This window comes from Hemitrygon akajei, chromosome 14, assembly GCF_048418815.1.
Source record: "Hemitrygon akajei chromosome 14, sHemAka1.3, whole genome shotgun sequence".
Classification (NCBI taxonomy): Eukaryota; Metazoa; Chordata; class Chondrichthyes; order Myliobatiformes; family Dasyatidae; genus Hemitrygon; species Hemitrygon akajei.
The window spans coordinates 51,152,257-51,176,982 of NC_133137.1; the positions used below are offsets into that span (position 1 = coordinate 51,152,257).

The 24,726-nt window shown below is 44.7% G+C and overlaps 1 protein-coding gene across 1 annotated transcript in view; it reads left to right on the forward strand.

Annotated features, from left to right (window-relative positions):
• Nucleotides 1-24,726, forward strand: part of itpr2 (inositol 1,4,5-trisphosphate receptor, type 2) — a 272,542-nt gene that overhangs the window by 103,732 nt on the left and 144,084 nt on the right. Inside the window, exons 10-16 of the mRNA XM_073066048.1 lie at nucleotides 974-1,018; nucleotides 3,496-3,647; nucleotides 4,219-4,318; nucleotides 8,948-9,108; nucleotides 17,052-17,193; nucleotides 19,763-19,921; nucleotides 20,611-20,783. Of these exons, the coding sequence (XP_072922149.1) occupies nucleotides 974-1,018; nucleotides 3,496-3,647; nucleotides 4,219-4,318; nucleotides 8,948-9,108; nucleotides 17,052-17,193; nucleotides 19,763-19,921; nucleotides 20,611-20,783 (932 nt within the window). The remainder of the gene's footprint in view (nucleotides 1-973; nucleotides 1,019-3,495; nucleotides 3,648-4,218; nucleotides 4,319-8,947; nucleotides 9,109-17,051; nucleotides 17,194-19,762; nucleotides 19,922-20,610; nucleotides 20,784-24,726) is intronic.

Here is a 24,726-nt window from a genome sequence, read left to right on the forward strand (position 1 = left end):
GGAGACTCCTCACAGATGTCTCCGGAATCAAACTCCAAGCTGTAATGGCGTCGTGCTAACCATGCGGTCTCTCAATCTCCCTGGTCACGACCTTTGCACCTTATTTGTCTCACTGCACTTTCCTTGTTACCATAACGATCCACTCTGCATTCTGATTTACTTCCCCCTCCTGCACTGCCTCGATACTTGTGTTTGGAAAGATCTGTCTGGTTGGCATGTAAACAAAGATTTTCGCCACGTCTCAGCAGATGTGATAACAAAGCATTTACCAGCGAGGTGCTCCACCTTCTGCACCAACGTCACATGTCAGCCCAGCCTTGAATAAACCTCGGTAAGTGCGGGGAAGGTATTACAGCCGAGGCACAATGCCACCCCCTCTGGTAAATCACTGCTGCTACCACTGACCAACGTAAAATCATCTTTGATGAGTTCGTCAGTCGGGGTGCAGGGAAAATGTTCAAGCATGGACATTCTTATTTATTTTAGTAAAAATGAAAGGCCCCAGTTACGTCACATAATCAGTTTAAGTGATCTTTGTGGTTGGTTTTCATATTACTGGTGTGCTCTTGCTGTATATTCAGTATGGTTGGAGGATATCTTCCTGGGCTTGACCTTGCCTGGCACTAGGATGGTAGTGTGGGTATTTTTAGCTAATGATCTTACCATGGCATCACAGACTGATGTCTGAGTGCCGCACTGTTACAGAGTTTCACAGTACCAAAGCAAAACTGGTGCATGCTGACCGAGATCCCCATTAAGCTACTCCCATTTTCTTGCGTTTGGCCCGTATCCCCTTAATCCTAACCCTTCGTTATCCATATGCCTCTCCCCTTCAATGTTTGTAATCTAATTGCCTCACCATTTCCTCTGGTGAGATATGCTCCAAGTATTTGCCACCTAGCCAGAGAACCCCTGAGAAAGTCCTTCCCTGCCTTCTCTCCTGTCTGAGGCTCTCATCAAATTTCTGTTTCAGATTAATCCAGATTACCGAAATGACCAGCTGGAATCAAAGGGAGTGGTGAGTGGACAATCTTTGACTTAATTTTGCTCGAGCAGCTGCTATTGAATTGTTGCCTCTGTGTTGCAGTGTAAGGGTTTATTTTGTGTGTTACCAGGCTGTTCAGACCCGTTCGAAACAGCCCTCCTTCGGGGCTGTGCTTGGTGGCAAAGGACAGTGTGGGAAACTGTGCTCTGTCTTTGAAAATCAAAAGCCACTTTAATTCCCCATCCCTCTCCCACTCTGACTGTCAGGGTGTGACACAATGCCTGAGGAACAGCACCTCATCTCACATCTGGGCACGTTGCAGCCTCCAGGACTTTGTTTGCACACCACACCTTCAGGTAACTGATGGGTTTTCCTGATGACCATCCATTTCTACTCCCACTCCAACATGTCAGTCCATCAGTCCTCTACTGCCACGATGAGGTCACAGGATGGAGGAGCAACAACTCCTGTTCTGGGTAGCCTCCAAGCCGATGGCATGAATATTGATTTCTCTAACTTCCCGTAATTTCTCCCCCCACCGCCCCTTATCTCCTTTTCCATTCCCCATTCTGGTTCCCCTCTCACCCCTTCTCTTCTCCTCACCTGCCCATCCCCTCCCCGTTTCCCCTCCTCCTTCCCCTTCCCCTTCTCCCATGGTCTACTCTCCTCCCCTATCAGATTCCTTTACCTGTCACCTCCCAGCTTTTCTCTTCATTCCCCATCCCCAACCAACCCTCCCTTACCCCTCACCTAATTTCACCTCTCACTTGCCAACTTGTACCTCTTCCCCTCCCTCACCTTCTTATTCTGGCTTCTCCCCCTTTCCTTTCAGTCTTGATGAAGGGTCTCAGCCCAAAACATCAGCTGTTTATTCTCCTCCATTATGCTGCCTAGCCTGCTGAGTTCCTCCAGCATTTTGTGTGTGTTCCTCTGGATTTGTCATTCACCCGTGATATTGTCTATCAGGCACCCATCTACACCAATTCCATGTTATTCTTCCCTCAGATTCCCCCAAGTTATCTACACACGTGGTAATTTTCAGTGGCTCATTGACCATGTGTGTTGGGATCTATTGGAAACCCTCAAATTCACAGTGTCTTGAACCTGGTTCACTGGAGCTGCAAAGAAGCAGAGCTGCTGGCTTCTGCCAATGTGTGGCTGAGGTCTTCTCAATGAGAATGGTGTGAGATGTGCGGCAGAGGTTGGGCTTCTGACATCATCAGTACTCTTTGTCTTCGATTCATAGTCACACAAAATGGAAACAGGCCCTTTGGCCCATCTTGTCCATGCTGATCACCTACATTTTCAGAGGACATTTGCTAAGCTACTGCATCAAAAGTTATGACAAAAAGCAAAAGGTCATGGTGCTTGAAGTATCACTGAGGTGGTTAGTTGACTGCAATGGTATGGGTGGGTTGTTGTCTTGTTTCCAAAATGTAAAGTATGTTGTTGCCATAGCGACAGGTCTTGGGACCCCCAACCTCTTACAATTTATCTGGGTGCTCTAGTCGAGGGTGTGAAGTTGTAGTTGCTAAATTTGCTGATGATCAGGAAAATTTGTTTTGAAGAGGAGGCTGCAAATGGGTAGAATTAGGTCGGGTCCAAAAACAACCTGATGGAAGAACTAAATTTTTTATCACAATATGCTTACGTCACCGTGTACTACCCTGAGATTAATGTGCTTATAGAGCAGAGAAATACAATAAAATCAAAATGAAAAACCATACACAAAGACCGAAAATAACATTGGTGCAAAAGACAAACTGCAAATAAAATAAAACAGATAATAAATAAAAAAGCAAACAAATAAGAAATAAATAATACTGAGTTGCAGAGTGAGTCTAGAGGTTGTGAGATGGTTGTAGGGTAATAATTGTTTTTGAACCCGGTGGTGTGGGACCTGAGGCTCCTGTACCTCCTTCCTGACGGCAGCAGCGAGAAGCAAACATGGATTTGACGTTGGGGGTCCTTGATGATGGAGGCTCTTTCTTGTGGCAGTGCTCCCTGTAGATGGTGGTGGGGTGGGCTTTTCCTGTGATCTGCCCACTATGTTTTGTAGGCTTTTCCGTTCCTGGGCATTGGTGCTTCCACACCAGGTCATGATGCAACCAGTCAGGATAATCTCCACTGTGCATCTATAGAAGAGCATCCTGACTGGCACAATCTAACTCAACATGACTTACGAGGAGAGGCTGAGGAAGCGAAGGCCTGAAGGAGGATGGGAGGTAGAGGCCTGGGTAGAGTGGACAGCCACACGTGGGTCCATTAATGGCTCTTTGATGTTGAGTTAGGAGGAAAAGACTTCATCAGACAAAAAGGTGGCCCAGTAGATTTTAGCTAAAGTCGTTTGTGAAATGCAGTAATGTAACACAAGTACTGGTGCTGTATCCCACATTGCATAATGTCAAATGACCACACAGCTTTTGAAGTTTGTTAACTGGCTTATAGTAAACGATATCAATGCTGCTGCCTTGGGTCTCTGTACTCCAGTTTGTTTTCTTTCATTTCAGAGCGAGGGGGACATGTTGCCGATTAAAAACAAGCGTCAGATGGTGGAAAAGATCATTTATACCCTGGTGTCGGTGCCCCATGGAAACGATATCGCATCCCTCTTTGAGCTTGACACCACCACTCTTCAGAGAGCCGACTCTCTGGTGCCCAGGTAATTCTTCTCTGCAGGAAAACATTTACGTGGCCCACAATTTCCATCGGAGTGCAGAGGTCAGCTGCCACTCCACTAATGGAGTTTGCATATTTGTCCCAACTTGCCAGAGTTTTCATGGTTCTTTCAGTTGTGTTTGCTAAAATCATTTTGTGTTCATTTATGCTGTTTAGCCCCCTCATGGGAATTTCCTGGATTTCCCAGCAGAAAGAGGCTGGTTGGTGCATGACTGTGCCACAAAGCCCTGGTGTACGACAACTTGACTTCACTCTCTTCTGACTACGCTACCAAGCTTGTCGGCCTTACCTGCAGATTGCCAGGGCTTGGTAGTGGTTTTCTGTACAAGGTGATTTACTGATAGACAGTTAAGTGGAACTAATATACGAATAGTGTATAGAACTGTTAAGATTAACAGTAGGTCACTGTTGCAGCTCTTGGGTATGTGAGGACCAAGGTCTCAGTTTGGTGATGTTCCCTGCCTCGCTCATCGTATTTAGTGAGCAAATTTTGTCCCAGCACATGTTATCACTTGGGCATTTGCTTTGAACAAATTCCTTTTGATTTTCTCCAGGAACTCATACGTGAGATTAAGGCATCTCTGCACCAACACGTGGGTGACCAGCACCAATATCCCCATTGATGTTGAAGAGGAACGGCCAGTGATGCTGAAGGTATTTTTATTTAGAGATGTAGCACAGTATCAATGCCACACAAGTACACCAACAATTAAAAAGTCAATTCCTAGTCTGGTCAATACAAAATATTCCTCCTAAGCTAGTTTCAGTTTGGGAAAGTAATTCATTTGACATTATAATGCTCTGAGAAGGTTAACATCCTAGTGGCTTTCTATTTGATGATGAGTAGCAAACAAATGAACTCATTTAGCACCGATAAATTTACTCGAGTAGTTGCACGTACAGTGGAGGTTTTTGTGTAGCTGTGTCGTGTTAGTTTGTCTTCCAGGGTCTTGGCTGTCCAACAGGCTGACAGCTGCAGGTCGGAGTGGCGGTCTTGCCTTGGGGTAGCGGGCTTCAGACACAGAGCCTCTGCTGTTACATCATTACGTGCGGCGCCTTCAGTCTGATGTCAGGGATTGACCAGCACAGTTTTCAAGAGATGGGGCTGCTAATCCACATTGGATTAGTTCAAATCATCTCATTGTTAGAAGGATTTAAAGATTCAAAGTACATTTATTATCAAACTATGTATGCAGCATACAGTTCTGAAATTCATCTTCCCCTCAGACACCCAGGAAACAAACCCATGGAATCCATTCAAAGAAAAACATCAACTCCCCCCCCACCCCACCCCATGCACAAAAAAAAAACAAATCGTGCCAACAGCAACAGAAAAAACAAGCAATTAACACAGCTTATAAAACAGAGAATCGGAAGATTCCGGGCATATTCAATTCAGCTCACTGCTCATGATCTGCAGGCTGGCCCGATTCAAAGTTGCCCAAAGTAGCAACGAGAAATGGAGCAACCGGAAGGACATCCTAATGTGAACTACAGGATCCATTCCACAAACCGTTCAATTAAACTTCGTCAAAGACCCAGAACTCCAGCATCATCCTCTGACAGGAGGGAGGGAGACCATTCAAACGCAGGGACCTTCCTTCAGGAGCAGTGAGCAAGAGGGAGAGGGAGGCTGTCACACACAGACACTGATGCACCATCAATAACTCTCGGAGACGGGAGGTGAACGATAGGCTTTTATTAGCAGCAAAACGGAGCACAGCATCTCGGAGACTGAGGGGGGAGCAGTGCCTCCAATCGCCTTTATACAGGGGTCTGTGGGAGGAGCCACAGGAGCAGTCAGCAGAGGGGCGTGTCCAGACAGGTATACATAGTTTACCACAGACACCTTCCTCCATCAGCAATGGAGGGGAGGCTGGTAGACGGTGCTAAACAACCTCTCACCTTGATAATTACAAACTTCCGCAGCTCTTTAATCGCCCAGAAATGGAGTCAATCATGGGCTTGCTTCTTGGACTCTTGGCCTTGAGGCCGCACCCTTCGCTCAAAGCCTCAAGGAACAGCCTCAGAGACAGCAAAGTGTCAGGTCACTCAATCGGCCCAATAACACACCACCAAAATGTAGATCACAGGCTCCAACAGCAGCAGAACTGCATTTGAAAGAAGACCTGGAAGCTTTAGAGAGAGTGCAGAGGATATTTACCAGCATGCCACCTGGATTAGAGAGCGTGTCTTCTGAGGTAAAGCTGAGTGCTCTGGGGCTTCTCTCTTTGGAGGAGAGGAGAGGCTATTTGGTAGAATGTACAGGCTGATAAGGTATAGATCGAGTGGATAGGCAGAGAGAATTTCCCAGGGCGGCAGTGGCTAATATGAGAGGCATAATTTTAAGATGATTGGAGGGATGTCAGAGGTAACCTTTTACACAGCATGTGGAACCCCGTGCCAGGGGTGGTGGAGGCAGGAACATTAGGGACATTTAAGAAACTCATGGAGAATAGAAAAATGGAGGGCTATGTAGGAGGGAAGGGTTAGATTGATTTTTAGTATTAGTTAAAAGGTCAGCACAACGTCATGGGCCAAAGCTCCTGTACTGTGCTGTAATGTTCTATGTAATGCCTGGCTGGCATATATTCAACTAAAACCATTAAAGTATATGAATTGCCCTTTAATGCCATTGTTGTTTGTCCTACATTACAACAATGGCTGTGCTTCATTTTGCTGAGAGTCACATTGTCTACCTGAGATTGTGACGGTAGGGATCAAAGGTTAGCTTTGTTTCTCACATGTACAACGAAACATGCAGTGAAATGCTGCAAATTAAATCAGCCAGGCCTGTGCTGGGGGCAGCCCACAAATGTTGCCAAGCTTCAGGTGCCAACACAGCATGCCGACAACTCACTAACCCTAACCTTTGTAATGTGGGAGGAGAACGGCGTGCCTGGAGAAAACGCACGTGTTCACGGGGGATCATACTCCTTACCGACAGCGGCAGGAATCAGGCTGGCCCTGTAAAGCAGTTGCACTAACCGCTACGCTATGAAGATAAAGGATATTAATCACTCGTAGCTATTTACCATTTCATATCTGTGGCCAGCCAATGTCCCAGTGCATACAGTTGGGGCTAATTGGACTGCTGATGCTGGTAGATTGAGTGGTTAAACTGGAAAAGTGCCTCCAGGCGTTCAGGTTTCCTCCCAACGTGCGGGTTAGGAGTAGGGACTTGTGGGCATGCCATGTTGGCACTGTAAGTGTGGGGACATGTGTGGACTGCCCCCAGCACAATCCTCACTGAGTCGACCTGACACAAAAGATGCATTTCACTGTCAGCTTCGATGACTCTCCCCCATCCCCACTTCCTTTCCGGTCCTGATGAAAGATCTCTGTCTGAAACTGTTTATTCCTCTCCATGGACATTAGCTGAGCTGCTGAATTCCTCCAGCATTCTGTGTGTGCCGCTCTGGATTTCCAGCATCTGCAGAACGTCTTGTGTCAAAGCCAGATTGTACTTAAAGAGAAATCAGCAGTAATATCAATAAAACATCTTGAAGGGGGATGAGAGGCAACTTGTTTGAAATACCTTATTTTTATTTTGAGTTACAGCAGAGTAATAGGGCCCTTCAGACCCACAAGACCCCCCACATGGCCAACTATACCCATGTGACCCATTAACCTACTAACACCTTTGGGAAGTGTGAGGAAAGTGGACCACCTAGAGGAAGACTTTGGAGGCACAGGAAGAACAGACACACAGTGTCAGAACTGAACCTGGTCGCTGATGCTGTTATGTAACTGCCATGCTACTGGTGGCTCAGTTAGATAAGATTATAAGGTACATACATACAGAATAGTCAGCCAATGCCTTCTGCTCAGGGCGTCAATAACTAGTAGCAGAGGATATCCTTTCAAGTGAATGGAGTGAAGTTTAGAGACATGTCAGAGGTAGTTTATTTATACAGGGAGAGGTGGATGCCTGGAATGTACTTGCCAGGGTCAGTGGTAGCGGCAGATCAAATCAAGTTTAATTATTATTCAACCACTTTAGACACACCAAACGATACAGCATTCCTCTGGGGCCATGGTAAAACCAACAAAGTGACATGTTCAAAATAATGAGCAAAGAAGCACAATCACATGAAAAAAAGATACTGCCCAAGACCCTGAGCAACTTGTCCAGCAGTCGATAGAACATTAGTGATAGGGTTCAGATGCACGCAATCCAGCCTGTCCTTCCAACGCTTGAACGCAGGAGGGCAGGACCAGTGGGAGAGGCCAGCCCCTGCCGAGCGCGGACCTCACACTCCAGCATTTCCTCACCTGGTCTGCAGCAATAAGCAAGCCTGAGGCTCGAGGCCTAGTCCTTACTACAGCCGAGGCTACACAGCTCCCATGTTGTCTGTCAGCCCACCAGACAAGGGTAACTTACATTATCACGGCCAGCTCCTATTCCGACATCCTGGCTGTCTCCTTTCTTGACAGCACAGTTAAAGAGACTCTTAGATAGGCACATGAACGATATGAAAAATGGAGGATTATGGGCTTTGTAAGAGGGAAGAGTTAGATTGATCTTAGAGTAGAGTAGGTTAAAAGGTCAGCACAACCATGGGCCAAAGGGCCTGTACTGTGTTGTAAAGTTCTGTTCTATCTAATTCCTGGCTAACATATATTCTTCGGCTAACATTATTAAAGTATATGAATTGGCCTTTTATTTCATTGCTTTTAATGGAATCTTGCTGTGTAAAATCTCTCCGCTACTTGTCCTACATTACAACAGAGGCTGCGTTTCAATTGGCTGTTTCTGCAGCAGTTTGTTCTGGAGTGAGGTAGGGTTTCTTTTCTTTGAAGGAAAGGAGGGTGAGAGGTGACTATGTTCTATGTTTTTCTGAAGTTTGACCAAAACATTTGACCTGCTCGGCCATTTCCAAGGGCAATTAAGAGTCAACCAGTTCCAGTGGGGGGATCTGAAGTGATACACAGACAGTCACAGGAAGTGATAAACAGTCAGCTTTCCTCTACCAAAACTCATTAGATTGTTTTACACAACAAGGTGTAATGAAATCTCTTGCCTACTGAAGCAAAGAGTAACCAATTTGGTTATTCAACAATCCACACAAAAGACCTAATGGCTTTCAGCTTAAATCAAGCCTGAACATGGATTCTCCATCTCAGTGCTGGGGCTTGAATGAACTTTGGGTTATTAGTGTATTGTTAGTTCAGTAACGAGACCAATGCACAACTCCAACGTTCCATCCGTGGCATTTAACTTCCCGTAGTCAGCATGGCATTTGTGTTCTTGTGACGGACTGGTCATTGTCTTGTTATTAGATTGGAACCTGCCCAACCAAGGAAGACAAGGAGGCATTTGCCATTGTCTCTGTGCCGCTCTCAGAAGTCCGGGACTTGGATTTTGCCAATGATGCCAGTAAAGTTCTTTTAGCCACTGTCCAGAGGTTAGAGAGTGGTGCCATCACTCAGAATGAAAGAAGGTGAGTTGAAAATATGTTCCACAAATACGGTGCATGTACATTGCTCCATTGGATATTTACTGTTGCACACACAACATCATCCATCATCATGGACCCCACCACCCAGGCCATGCTCTTTTCTCACTGCTGCCATTGGGCAGGAGGTACAGGAGCCTCAGGTCCCACACCATCTGGTTAAGGAACAGTTATTACCCTACAGCCATCACGCTCCTGAATTGAAGCGAATAACTTCACACACCTCATCTCTGAACTTGACAACTCACTCAAGTTCTCAGTATTATTTATCTTTTACTTGCATAATTTCTCTTCTTTTGCACTTTGGTTGTTTGTCAGTCTTTGTTTATGTACAGTTTTTCATAAATTCTGTTGTGTTTCTGATGCACCATCAATAACTCACGCTGAGACTTAGGAAGCGAGATATCGGCTTTTATTGACTGGAAGAATAAACAGCACTACATCCTGGGGAAAATGAGGGAGAGCAGCAGCCCACAGTCGCCTTTATACAGGGGTCTGTGGGAGGAGCCACAGGAGCAGTCAGCAGGGTCTGTGGGAGGAGCCACAGGAGCAGTCAGACAGGTATATCTAGTTCACCACAGTTTCCTCATTTTCCAGTAAATAGTATATGGTAGCACGCAAGTACTTTGATAACAAATTTACTTTGATTTTGACTTTGACTTCGACAATCGACTTTGACTTGTTCCACAAAAGCCTCTTACACCCTTCCTTTATCAAACCCTAACAGTGTGACCTCTTGTTCCTATCTCCCTCCTGTTGGATTTTCTTGTAGTTTAACTTTCTTTATTCTTGGTTATATGTTTGTGTATTCACCTGTTTGCCTGTAGATTTTCAGTTGTTATAGCGGGTTCTGTACTTCTGTAGCTTTTGTCTGTGATCCTGAAGTGTCAGGGCAGCATAAATCAAAACTGTCCTGGTCTCATCAGCTGTTCTTGTCTGAGGAGATTCCCTCTCTGTCTGGTTTGAATCATTTTCCAGTAGAAAGACAGACCACAAGGCAGGATCTTTGTTAGAGTGAGGTGTTTACAGTTAAAGTTTGCTGCTTGCTGTTATTTCTTTGTTATAAACATCTAGTAAATTGGCTGTAACCACAAGATTTCCACCTCATTCTTGAGGCCTGAAGAACCTTTTGGACAACTTCATCTCCAGCTTCCAACATTCCTGTTTAATTAGCTTTCCTGCAAATTCATTTTTCCTGTTTGCCTTAGAACCTGAGCCTGCTAGCATACTTTGCATTCTCTTCATTTTCTGGATGAGGAAGTCTCTTCTGTGCACACTGGTGAATTTACCCATGACTTCCCTGTTCGTATAGCGCAGGTTTTGATCTTCCCATGTCTTTTGTGCACATACTTTAGATCTGAAATGAAGTCAGACTGAAGGAATGTTTTTAAATTTGCTTTCTAAATTGCAATATGAGAGATTACTTCACTGGAGCAGCATTGTCCCATGTTATTCAATCACACTGTACCTTTAATCTTTTATTTGTTTAAAAGCAAAATCTACCTATGTTTACTTCAACTTCAGGTAAAGATCTCCCACTCTGTCCCTTTTCTCTCTCCTCCTGGTCTACCCAGTTCTTTCCACATTCACATCAGACGCCATCACCCCGTTTCTTTCTCTGACCTCACCCATTCCACCTGCCAATCACCCACTGGGTCCTCTCCTCTCACTGTTCCCACCCGCCCTCCTCATCCCTCTTATTTGGCTCCATGATACCTTTCCAGTCAGATTCCATCAACTGCAGCTCTTTGCTGCTTCCACCTACCACTGCGGAACCTCAGTTGCCATTTACTCTCCTCCTCCTTCATATGCCTCTCCTCCTCTTCACCCGGATCCATCTATCATTTGCCAGTTCTTGCCCTGTCCTATCCCCTCACTTCTTTAATCTAGCTCTCTCCCACTATCTTTACGACCAGATGAAGGGGCTCAAACCAAGTCATCGATTGTCCGTTTCCATCCACAGCTGCTGGCTGACCCGTTGAGTTCCTCCAGCCATTTGATCAGGATCAGCTGCCTCTTGTGTCTCTGAGTTTTCCCTCTCAGAGACTGGGCTAGTGTTAAACCTTTACGTTGCTGACCTTGGTTTGCTCAGAAATGCCTTTGCAGGGACTTCCCCAGGGTGAGAGATAGTGGAGAAAGGAACATGTCCCAGTCAGCTTAAAAGGACAAGACAGAACAAGTAAGAGCAAGCTCTTCGATTTATCCTTTCTGACTTTTAATTCTGTTTGTCACAGGAAGGAATGTTTCTCTCCTTGTCTTTTTGTATATAATTTCTTTCACTCCCAACTTGTTCTGTTGGTTTCCTTTCGTCTCCTCCCTTTTTTCCAAAGCTGCTTTATGGATATGTTTTACGTGGACCCATCTCAGCCGTTGCAATGAGATAGTAGCATTTGTTCTCCATTAATGCAGCTTCTTTATTTTGTGATAAATGCATATTGCAGAAAGACTCATCTGGTAGTAAGTCAGTTTACTTGCAAACCGTCTCAGGCAAAGCCCTCCCTACCATTGAGCTTACTTACAGGGAGTGCCGCCACATGAAAGCACCTCCTAGCATCTGGGCCACACACTCGTCTTGCTACTACCATCACAGGAGCCTTAAGTCGGGAACAGCCTCCCGAACCGCCATGGATAACTTCACTCACTTCAACACTGAACCGATTCCACAACCTACAGACTCACTTTCAACACTTGACAACTCACGTTCTCAGTGTTATTGATTTCTTCATTTGCATAGTTTGTCGTCTTTTGCACTTTGGCTCCTTCTCAGCCTTTATGTATAGTTTTCGTACATTCTGTTGAATTTCTTCAATTTCCGGTTAAGTGCCTACACGAAAATGAACCTCAGGGTTGTATATGTGACATATGTGTACTTTGATAATAAATTTACTTGACTTTCCAGCTGATGATAATAAACTTCTAGACTTCTGTGAGACTCCAATCTTTGCCATGAGAATGATCCCCAATGAGATGGTTCCACAGCCCTCACATTGTCATAGCCTGTGACTAAACACTGCATTATTTTCTAGCTGTTGAGTTCTCATGTGGCAATACAAAGTTCACTTGGCTAACATACAAACTTGCAGGTGCCGTTGAAGGTTATTTGGCTTTGATCTTTCCTCTGATCCCACTTTACAGCTCAGTACGTGGTTCCCCTCAACACCTGACCAAGTCAATCCCAATTCAAAATGCTCTCTCCCTCTCTCTCTTTTTCATTGAGTATACAAAATGTCACTTAACATCCCGCTGCCATTTCCCATCTGTCCTTGTGAATGACCCTCAGATTCCGATTCACTTATTGCACGTGCATCAAAACATACAGTGAAATGCGTCATTTACGTTAACAACCAACACACCCAAGGATGTGCTAGGGGCCGCCCGCAACTGCCGCCACTGATTCTGACGCCAACATAGCAGTGTAGAACGAAGTCTTCCTAAAACAAGCAAGAAGTCACAATGACCCAGACCGCTCCATTGTAGGGCTTTAGAACAAATCTCTGCCATCTCAGATTGCTGAGCCTCTGGCGATGATCTTTGAATCATCAATGGGGACGGGTGAGGTTCCGGAGGATTGGAGGGTTGCAGATGTTGTTCCTTTATTCAAGAAAGGGAGTAGAGATAGCCCAGGAAATTATAGACCAGTGAGTCTTACTTCAGTGGTTGGTAAGTTGTTGGAGAAGATCCTGAGAGGCAGTATTTATGAATATTTGGAGAGGTATAATATGATTAGGAATAGTCAACGTGGCTTTGTTAAGGGCAGGTCATGCCTTACGAGCCTGATTGAATTTTTTGAGGATGTGACTAAACACAATGATGAAGGAAGAATAGTAGATGTAGTGTATATGGATTTCAGCAAGGCATTTGATAAAGTACCCCATGCAAGGCTTATTGAGAAAGTAAGGAGGCATGGGATCCAAAGGGACATTGCTTTGTGGATCCAGAACTGGCTTGCCCACAGAGGCAAAGAGTAGTTGTAGATGGGTCATATTCTGCATGGAGGTCGGTCACCAGTGGAGTGCCTCAGGGATCTGTTCTGGGATCCTTACACTTCGTGGTTTTTATAAATGACCTGGATGAGGTAGTTGAGGGATGGGTTAGTAAGTTTGCTGATAACACAAAGGTTGGGGGTGTTGTGGATAGTGTGGAGGGCTGTCAGAGGTTACAGTGGGACATTGATAGGATGCAAAACTGGGCTGAGAAGTGGCAGATGGAGTTCAATCCAGATAAGTGTGAAGTGGTTTATTTTGGTAGGTCAAATATGATGGCAGAATATAGTATTAATGGTAAGACTCTTGGCAGTGTGGAGGATCAGAGGGATCTTGGGGTCCGAGTCCATAGGACGCTCAAAGCAGCTGCACAGGTTGACTCTGTGGTTAAGAAGACATACGGTGTATTGGCCTTCATTAATTGTGGAATTGAATTTAGGAGCTGAGAGGTAATGTTGCAGCTATATAGGACCCTGATCAGACCCCACTTGGAGTACTGTGCTCAATTCTGGTCGCCTCATTACAGGAAGGATGTGGAAACCATAGAAAGGGTGCAGAGGAGATTTACAGGGATGTTGCCTGGGTTGGGGAGCATGCCTTATGAGAATAGGTTGAGTGAACTTGGCCTTTTCTCCTTGGGGTGATGGAGGATGAGAGATGACCTGACAGAGGTGTATAAGATGATGAAAGGTATTGATCGTGTGGATAGTCAGAGGCTTTTTCCCAGGGCTGAAATGGTTGCCACAAGAGGACACAGGTTTAAGGTACTAGGGAGCAAGTACAGAGGTGATGTCAGGGGTAAGTTTTTTACTCAGAGAGTGGTGAGCACGTGGAATGAGTTGCCAGCAACAGTGGTGGAGGTGGATATGATAGGGTCTTTTAAGAGACTTTTGGATAGGTACATGGAGCTTAGAAAAATAGAGGACTATGGGTAAGCCTAGTAATTTCTAAGGTAGGGGTATGTTCGGCACAACTTTGTGGGCTGAAGGGCCTGTATTGTGCTGTAGGTTTTTCTATGTTTCTATGTTTCATCAACTGTCAGAGGACTCACTCTACAAATAGCTGACATCATGGGGCAAACTTTGTTTAAACTGAAAAGTGATTGGATGAAATTTTCATTGGTATATTCTGATTGGATGCAGTTGTATAGAACCAATTATTTTGATTTTATCCCATATTTTGTTGCAGCATAAAAGGGATCATTTCAGCCCATCCTTAATAAAAATACCAATATAACCATTTGGAGGAGCTGTACTGCAGGAGATGATGAGGGTGTTAAAATAATTAACTTTTACTGAAGGGTCCCTCTGCATCTGTCCAAGTCATCGACTGTATCCACTCCCCCTGGTGCAGCTTCTTCTATGTTGGCGAGACCCAATGTAGACTGGGGTCTCTGCTTTATCGAACACCTTCACTCTGTCTGCCACCCATTTTAATTTTATTTTTGCATTAGCTGTCTGACATGTCGGTCCGTGGCCTCCTCTACTGCCATGATGAGGTCACTCTCAGGTTGGAGGAACATCACCTCAGATGCCATCTGGGTAACCTCAAACCCGATGGCATGAACATTGTTTTTCTAATTTCCAGTAATTTCCCTTCCTCCCTTCTCTATTTTTCAATTCCCTGTACTGGCTCCCTCTTACCCCTTCTCTTCTCCTTATCTGCCCATCACCTTCTTCTGGTGCCTGTCCTCCTTCCCTTTCTTCCATAGTCCACTCTCACCTCCAATCAAATTCCTTCTTCTTCAGCCATTTAACTCTTCCACCTATCATCTCTCAGTTTCTTACTTCATTCCATATCCATTCACCTTCCCTCTCACCTAGTTTCACCTATCACCTGTCCATTTGTACTCCTTCCCCTTCCTCATCTTCTTATTTTGGCTTCTTCCCACTTCCTTTCCAGTCCTAATGAAGTGGCTCGGCCCACAATGTTGACTGCTTATTCCTCTCTAGAGAAGCTGTTTGACCTGCTGAGTTCCTCCAGCATTTTGTGTGTATTGCTGTGGATATTGGAAACTGATATAATTTTAAAACATTGCACGTCAGAGGAAATTTAGGTGTAAAGAGTCCAACCAAACTGATTTTTGTGAAGCAAAGCTGAAGGGAATTTATGAAGCTCAGCAGTAATAGCTGTAAACTCAAGAAATGTAACCTTGCATTAAAACGAATGTCTGATTTATATAGCACCTTCCCTCATCCTACAGAGCCAATGAAGGAAATGGATCTCTGGTGTTGTAACACCAGATAACCACACACAAGCACATCTTTGAGATGTGGAAATAAACTGGAGCACCTGGGGGAGCTCATGTGGTCACAGGGAGAACTTGCAAACTTCCACAAGGCTGAACCAAGGTCTCTGGATCTCTGGGCAATGGCTGTACTGGTGGGATTAATCTGCAGCAGTTTCCAACCCAGACTGTTGCAGAGTTGTTTATTGAGGAACATACACTGGGAAAACCCTGGCAGATCCTCAGCATGCCATGATGTCTACCCAACCACCAGCTTCACCAACTGTTGCATGCCAGGCCAATATCCCCTGACTGCAAGCCCAAGCTGAATTCCTTGGGTTCTGTTGCAGAACTTGGAACATTCACATCTGATACAAGACCCCTGACACAGACCCTCCAATCTCAGATCCAAGCAGGAATCGTTTCTTTGGTGGGCAGAGGGGAAGATCCCTCAGCAATGTCCCCATGGACTCCCTAGAATCTCTGATCTATGACCTCTGAACTTGGAGGAGTTGAGCACCAGGAGTGCTGAAAAGCCCTGGAAAAATGGTAGAAGGAGTGTGGTGCGTCACAAACTACCCATTCTTCCACCTCCTGCTTCATCTAGGGAGAGTCCACTGATCCCATGTTGGCCTTGTCATAGACATAGCTCCCCTGACTGGAAGTAGGTTACTCTTGGTCCTGAGGTGCTGCCGAAGAGGTGGGAGGAATAATGGCGCAGCATGTAAGGCTGACATGTTGCAACTGCAGCAACCTGGCTTGAAACCCATCCTCCGGGACTGCCAGCATGGAGTTTGCATGCTCTCTCTGTGACTGTTGTGATGGAAAATAACTGGTTCTTTGAGTCTCAACAGTTAGAGGCCTGGACACACACAGTTTTAATAATAAGGAATTTATTTACAAGGGGAAGTCGGGTCAGCTGTACAATACACAGAAAGAGGTGTGGGGACAGGGTATGGTTACACATACAAAGAACAAGGGAAAAGCACTACGACAGCTAGCCCCCTTGACCTTGGATAGCTGTGGCTCCCTTACCAGGACCAACGATATACCTTCCCAAAGATAAATCAATGAGGTGGTCAAGGTGGTAAGAGAGAGTGAGCCAGACTCATGTCTCACCTTTTATAGCATGGAGCTGGGCGAGATAATCCAATTAAGGTGACCGATAATTTAGGTGTGCATTGATTAGTTGGGAGGGACCAAATGTTGATTGGTGTGTGGTGTGTCCTCCGACCAGCCAGGTGGCAGTGCGTCTGTCACGTGGCCGGTATCTCTGGATACAGTGACTGCATGTGTTCCTCTGTTTCTCCCACATCCCTAAGACATACAGGTTGCTGCATTACTTGATTGCTGTAAATTGACTCTATTCTGTGGGAATATAGGGGGAATCGATGGGCATGTTGAAGAGAACAGATAGCAAGGAGGTAAGAGAGAATGGGACTGATGGGAGAGCATAGAATTGATGGGCTGAATGAGCTCCTGTTTTTTTTAAAGCATGAGATTGGAAATAGGTTGGAGAACATTATGATGCAGGTTAACAACGGAGCCATTTTGCAAAGACAGAGTTCTCACAAAGAGCAGGGGAATGGGTAGCACTGAGATGCTGCTTCCTCTGGACACAGCTCGAGCCAGACACCACCATAGGAAGCTCATTTAACACATGATGAAAAGCAGAAACAAGCTGGGTAACAGAAAACCATGACTGAATTTGTCCACAGGTTTGTGATAAAGCTTCTGGAAGACCTGGTTTTTTTTGTTGCGGATGCGGTCAGTAATGGCCAGGAAGTCCTGGATGTGGTTATCACCAAACCAAACAGGGAGAGGCAGAAGTTAATGAGAGAGCAAAATATCTTGAAGCAGGTAAGAGCACCTCAGTACGGTTTCTGGTAACCACCAATTTTATCCTTCTCATGTTAATGGGACAGAATCAAATGAGTCTCTGCTCTAGGCAAGGTATCAGGTGTTTTTGATCCTTAAGAAATCTAGAGCCACATTTGAGGGGACTGGTTAATTGGATTAATTTGATGTCATGGTATTGGTCTGAACTGTAATGGATTGATTGGAAGAATGTGGCAAGTGCACATGCAGCTGATTGATTGGGCCTCCCGTGCGCGGGAGACTGTCTCCTTCTGCGCGGGCTTTCGAGTGTGAATGTTTTCATCTCGGCAGTCCCGGTTCATCACTCCCGCACTGTACACCGTCACCAACATGACTGAGTGAAAACTTTTAACCATGCTACTCCTGCTCTCACATACCCAACAAGCTCCTGCTTTATCTACCCATCCCTAACAGGTCTTACAATTCACATTAGGGTGAAAGCTCAGTCATCAAGTTCAGAGTTCCTTTGTGCAATTAACAAAATAAAAGTCAGTTTAACCAGAATGTAGCAAAGAGGTGCACCCTTCTCCGTTGTACTACCACGTGGTAATGATCTAATGAAGTGATTTGTATGGATGGCTTGCAATCAGTTTTTCACTGTATATGTGACAATAATAAACCAATTTATATCCTTCTCACCATGGTAGACATCCTTAAGAGGCGATGCCTCGGGAGGGTGGTATCCTTCACTAGGGACCCTCACCATTTGGGGCATGACCTCTTCTAGCTGGGGAGGAGGTACAGGAGCCTGAAGACTCAAGCGCAATGGTTTAGGAACAGCTTCTTCCCCTCTGCCATCAGGTTTCTGAATAAGGGAAATCTCACTGAAATCTAGTGGATACTGAAAGGTCTGATAGAGTGGATGTGGCAAGGTAGAAGAGCCTAGGATCAAAGGGCACAGCCTCCAAGTGACCATAAAACAATTACAGCACGGAAACAGGCCATCTCGGCCCTTGTGCCGAACGCTTACTCTCACCTAGTCCCACTGGCCCGCACTCAGCCCATAACCTTCCATTCCTTTCCTGTCCATATACCTATCCAATTTTTTTTTTTAAATGACAAAATTGAACCTGCCTTTACCACTTCTACTGGAAGCTCGTTCCACACAGCTACCACTCTCTGAGTAAAGAAATTCCCCCTCGTGTTACCCCTAAACTTTTGCCTCTTAACTCTCAACTCATGTCCTCTTGTTTGAATCTCCCCTACTCTCAATGGAAAAAGCCTATCCACATCAACTCTATCTATCCCCCTAATAATTTTAAATACCTCTATCAAGTCCGCCCTCGAACCTTCTACGCTCCAAAGAATAAAGACCTAACTTGTTCAACCTTTCTCTGTAACTTAGGTGCTGAAACCCAGGTAACATTCTAGTAAATCTCCTTTGTACTCTCTCTATTTTGTTGACATCTTTCCTATAATTCAGTGACCAGAACTGTACACAATACTCCAAATTTGGTCTCACCAATGCCTTGTACAATTTTAAAGTTACATCCGAACTCCTATACTCAATGCTCCGATTTATAAAGGCCAGCTTACCAAAAGCTTTCTTCACCACCCTATCCACATGAGATTCCACCTTCAGGGAACTATGCACCATTATTCCTAGATCACTCTGTTCTACTGCATTCCTCAATGCCCTACCATTTACCATGTATGTCCTATTTGGATTATTCCTACCAAAATGTAGCACTTCACACTTATCAGCATTAAACTCCATCTGCCAGCTTGCAGCCCACTCTTCTAACTGGCCTAAATCTCTCAGCAAGCTTTGAAAACTTACTTCATTATCCACAATGCCACCTATCTTAGTATCATCTGCATACTTACTAATCCAATTTACCACCTCATCATCCAGATCATTAATGTATATGACAAAAAACATTGGACCCAGTTCAGATCCCTGAGGCACACCACTAGTCACCAGCCTCCAACTAACAAACAGTTATCCACCACTACTCTCTGGCATCTCCCATCCAGCCACTGTTGAATCCATTTTACTACTTCAATATTAATACCCAACGATTGAACCTTCCTAACTAACCTTCCGTGCAGAACCTTGTCAAAGGCCTTACTGAAGTCCATATAGACAACATCCACTGCTTTACCCTCGTCAACTTTCCTAATAACCTCTTCAAAAAAATTCAATAAGATTTGTCAAACATGACCTTCCATGCACAAATCCATGTTGACTGTTTCTAATCAGACCCTGTCTATCCACCTCTAAGAATATCCATGGATGTATGGGAGCATCCATTTAGAAATGAGAGGAGGAGAGATTTCTTCGGACAGAGAGTGAAGAATCTGAGGAATTTATTGCCAGAGAGGGTTGTGGAGATCAAGTCTTTAAGGTAGAAATTGATTGGTTCTTGGTTGGTAAGGAAGTAAAGGGTAACAGGGAGATGACAGGAGAATGGGGTTGAAGAAAGTATCAACCAGTCAAATGGCAGAGCACACTGGGTGGCAGAATGAGCTTGGAACTGCTCCTGTATCTTATGGTAATCCCTATCCCATCATTCACTGACGTGCCATGTTTTGTTAACCTTCATGACAGATCTTTGGAATACTGAAGGCTCCTTTCGCGGATAAAGGAGAAGGGCCAATGCTGAGACTGGAAGACCTGGGGGACCAGAGATATGCTCCATACCGATACATCCTGCGGCTCTGTTACCGCGTCCTTCGCCACTCACAGCAGGACTACAGGAAGAACCAGGTTGGTGCAGTTGATCACCTGTGACCTTGTGTGTCTCTGGTGTCACAAGGGATGTGGAGGCCAAGACACTGGGTTTAATTAAAATGGAGGTTGATAAGCTCTTGATTAGTAAGAACGTTGAGAGTTACGGAGAGAAGGCAGGGAGAATGGTGTTGAGAGGGATAATGAATCAGCCATGATTTATTTATTTTTATTTGGAGACACAGTGTGGAATAGGCCACTTCTGCCCTACAAGCCATGCTACACAGCAACTGACCTATTTAACCCTAGTCTAATCACAGGACAGTTTTCAATGGCCATTTAACCTGTTAACAGCTACGTCTTTGAACTGTGGGAGGAAACCGGAGCACTCGGATGAAACGTGCAGTCATGGGGCGAAGGTACAAATTCCTTAGAGAGGACGCTGGAATTGAACTCGAAATTCCGATGTCCCAGTCTGTTATAGTGTCGCTCTAACTGCTATGCTACCGAGCTGCGCAATGGAATGGTGGGGCGGAATAGCCTAATTCTGCTCCTTTTGCCTGATGGTCTTAAAACGGAGAGGGAGAGGGAATGTTTGCTTCCGCAAGGCTGAAGGTCAGCAGTTTGGGATGCACAGGGATTATTTCTGTTATCGTCCCCCACAAGGACAGTCCAGCTCACAGACAAGTGTTTCCTCATGTGCCTGTCCATTTCTCTAAACCTTGCAGGAATACATTGCTAAGATGTTTGGCATTATGCAGTCCCAAATTGGATACGATGTGCTGGCAGAGGACACCATCACTGCGCTGTTACACAACAACAGGAAGCTGCTGGAGAAACATATCACTGCAAAGGAAATTGAGACATTCGTCAGTCTGCTGCGCAGGAACAGGGAGCCAAGGTGAGATGTCTCGTGCTTGCTTGAACGACTCTGTTCGGTCCCACTGACTTTGAAATTAAATCGTCTCCCCAAGTGCAATATATAGTTTTAGATTAATCTAAACACGTCTTGGTATCTGGATTATTAGGTTCTTTATTAGGGTGGGTAAATTGGGTGATATTAACTTTATATGAACTTGTGCTGGGACCAGTAACAAGAGGGATGCTAACCACCAATCGGGGGTTCAGTAATTGAGCTCAGTCCTCTGAAGAGGTCCCGTCAGCCTGTGACATGAGGTGGGTCTGTCTAAGCAGGATGAGGTGTCTCTGCCCACCAACCACCAACTTGAGCATGAGGTGTCTCCCCCTGCACCAGTCCACTTGTCCATGAGGCGTCTCTGCCTCCATTGCCCAAAATTTCCCTTAATCTATGAGATCTCTCACTCTCTCTCTCTCTCTCTCTCTCTCAGTAAATTTATTATCCAAGTGTATATGCAGTATAAACCCTGAGAAAGAGACACCATGGAACCCATTCAAAGAAAACATTAAACACCCAGTGTGCAAATGTAAAACACGAGTGAATACCACACAGAATATTAAACAGCTAACTGTAGAGTTCTTGAAGCAGTCTAGGGATGTTCAGTTTATTTCAGTTCAGTTCAATTTAGCACTGTATTGGTTGTTGACTGCAGGCCACGAGCCAGTCCTCCCTGATCAAAGTAGTGCAAAAGAGCAACAAAAAGAAACAGATTAGCCAGAAACCAGAAATATATTTAACATGAGCTGCAGAGTCCGCTAAAAGCGAGTCCAATGCACAAACCATGCTGATCAAAGCTTGCCCAAGACTCAAGACTCAAGACCTTCCTCCATCAGCAACAAGTGAGAAGGAGAAGGAGGCCAGTCAAACAGAGGTAGACAGCAAGCCGACGGCACTGAAGACCCTCTCACCTTCTGCTCTCATCCTCACTGATTTAAATCTTGCTCGACGCTTTAATCGGCGAGTTGGTCAGGAATTGGAGCCCATCCTGGGTTCACGCTCCGCCAATAGGCTGACACTCCATTGCTAACCATGCCGAATTCCCTCGGGAACAGCAGAAGCACCAGATTGCTCATTCAGCCCAAAGACACAATATCAAAATGTAAATTACAGGCTCCCGTCGCACAAAGATTAGTAGTAGAGTATATTTAAAAGAAAAGAAGAAGTAATTTTGTAAACTTTCTGCAGAATGTTGCCAGTAGTCACATTGGTTGCTGGCAGCATCTCACCACAGTTTGAAGATTCCAGGGTGTTACAGGGAAGTTACTAGCATGGACAGAAGATTGGCTGACGGACAGGAAGCAAAGAGTAGGAATAAGGGGGGCCTTTTCTTGTTGGCTGTTGTTGACTAGTGATGTTCCACAGGGTTCGTTATGGGGCATGTTCTTTTCTCATTATATATCAATGATCTGGATGATGGAATTGATGGCGTTGTTGCCAAGTTTGTGGACGATACGAAGACAGGTGGGGGGATAGGCAGTGTTGAGGAAGCAGGGAGTCTGCAGAAGGATTTGGACAGATTAGGAGAATAGGCAAAGTGGCAAATGGAATGCAGTATAGGGATGTGTATGGCCACGCACTTTGGTAGGAGGGATAAAGGTGTATTTGATCTCTTGCTTCAGCAGTCTGAGGATCCCATCTACTTCAAACAACATTCAGTTACACTGGTGCCTAAGACAAGCATGGTAATCGGCCTCAATGACTATTGTCCAGTAACACTTACACCCACAGTGATGAAGCGCTTTGAGAAGTTGGTGATGAAACTTATCAACTCCTTCCTGAGTAGTGGCTTGGATCCGCTCCATTTTGCCTAGCATCATAACAGGTCCACAGCAGATGCCATTTCATTGGCTCTTCACTCAACCCTGGAACATTTGGACAGTGAAGATACTTAAGTCAGGATGCTCCTCATTGACTACAGCTCAGCAGTCAACACTATCATTCCTTCAAAACTGATCAATAAGCTTCAACACCCGGCCTCAATACATCCCGTGTAATTGGTTCATTAATTTCCTCACTTGCAGATCCCAGCTATTTTGCATTGGCAACAACATCTCCTCCACAATCACCATCAGCACAGGTGCAAAACAGAGCTGTGTGTTTAGCCCCTGCTCGACTCGCTTTATACTTATTTATACTTTATATTTCGGTGCAGGCTCGAAGGGCCGAATGGTCTACTTCTGCACCTATTGTCTATTGTCTATGACTGTGGGGCTAAGCACAGCTCCAAAGCCAGATTTAAGTTTGCTGTCGTAGGCCAAATCAAAGGTGGTGGCAAATCAGCATTTAGGAGGGAGATTGAAAATCTGGCTGAGTGGTGCCATTACAATAACCTCTCACTCAATGTCAGCAAGACCAAGGAGCTGGTATGGAAACACCAATTCCCTTGAACGGAAAAGTCTACAAAACGTAGTGAATACAGCCCAGTCCATCTCCCCACCATTCAGCATATTTACAAAGCTGCATCAATCATCAAGGACCCCTCAATAATCTTCTCGCTGCTGCCATCAGAAAGAAAGTACAGGAGCCTCAGGACCCACTCCACCAAATTCAGGTATAGTTATTACCCCTCAACCATCAGGCTCTTGAACCAGAGGGTACAACTTCACCCAACTTCACTCACCCCGGCACTGAACTGTTCCCACAACCTGTAGATTCCCTTTCAAGGACTCTTCATCTCACATTCTCAATATTTATTGCTTATTTATTTATTATTATTATTATTTATTGTATTTTTTTCTCAGCTTAAGCTCGTAAAACCTGAGGCACAGGAATAGTCAATTGCTAGGAACTTTTGGACTATTCTACTATTGTGGCCGTCTGAAGATTTACATAAATATTGCTGTGTAGGCCTAATGCGATTGTGTAGTGACTGTAGGATGATACCAGTTGTAGATATTACTATTCACATTCCATAGTCTTCCACTTTCCTCTTTTAATTCAGCATGTTTCTGGTGTTTTTTGCTTACTGATCCCTGTATTGTGTGTGACAATATCTATTAAGGAAGTTGTTCTTGCTTGCTTGTCCTGTAATATCACATTGGAATGATAATTATGGGTTGTCTTATCTGTAATAATGGATTGGTAATAAAATGATTGTGGGAATCTGACTCTAAACCTGGATCAGGCTTGTATTTATAATAAGGTAGGTGTGTTTTATGAGTTTGTATGTTAAAGCAAGATTTTAAAGGAACCCCTCTGTTTCTAGTAGGTGGTCTCTAACTTTGAGCCAGGTATTCAACGCTTCATTGTTGACGTCTAGACTGCTCAGATCGTGGGGATGTCTTCCACAGAGGGTCATGTCCTTCCATTGGTTAACTTTTTCTTCTGTAGTGACAATTCTTCATTTCTCTGGGTTGTGCTTTCATTTAAGTTTCGTTATGTGTACTTATCAGAATTGCAAATGCTTGGTGAAATGCTGAATCCTGTTTTCGTTGAGAAAGTATATTCCCAGAGGTTATATCTGACATTGTTATTACCATTAGTATTATTATTCTTCCTTTGTGTATCTGTGCAGTTTGTTGTCATTTGCACATTGCCCGTTTGTCCTGTTTGATGCTCTATTGCATTGATTCTATCGTGTTACTGTGAATGCCCACAAGAAAATTAATCTTGGGGCGGATATGGTGGCATGTTTGTACTTTTAAAATAAGCTTATTTTGAACTTTGTACCATTTTCTAAATGGAGAGCGAACTCAGCCATCGGAGATGCAAAGGGACATGGGAATCCTTGTGCAGGATTCCCTAAATGTTAACTTGCAGATGGAGTTTGTGGTAAGGAAGGCAAATGCACTTTGAGAGAACTAGAATATAAAAGCAAATATTTAATACAGAGGTTTTATAAAGCATTGGTCAGACCGCACTTGGTGTATTGTGAGAAGTTTTGGATCCCTTATCTAAGAAAGGCTATGGCGGCTTTGGAAAGGGT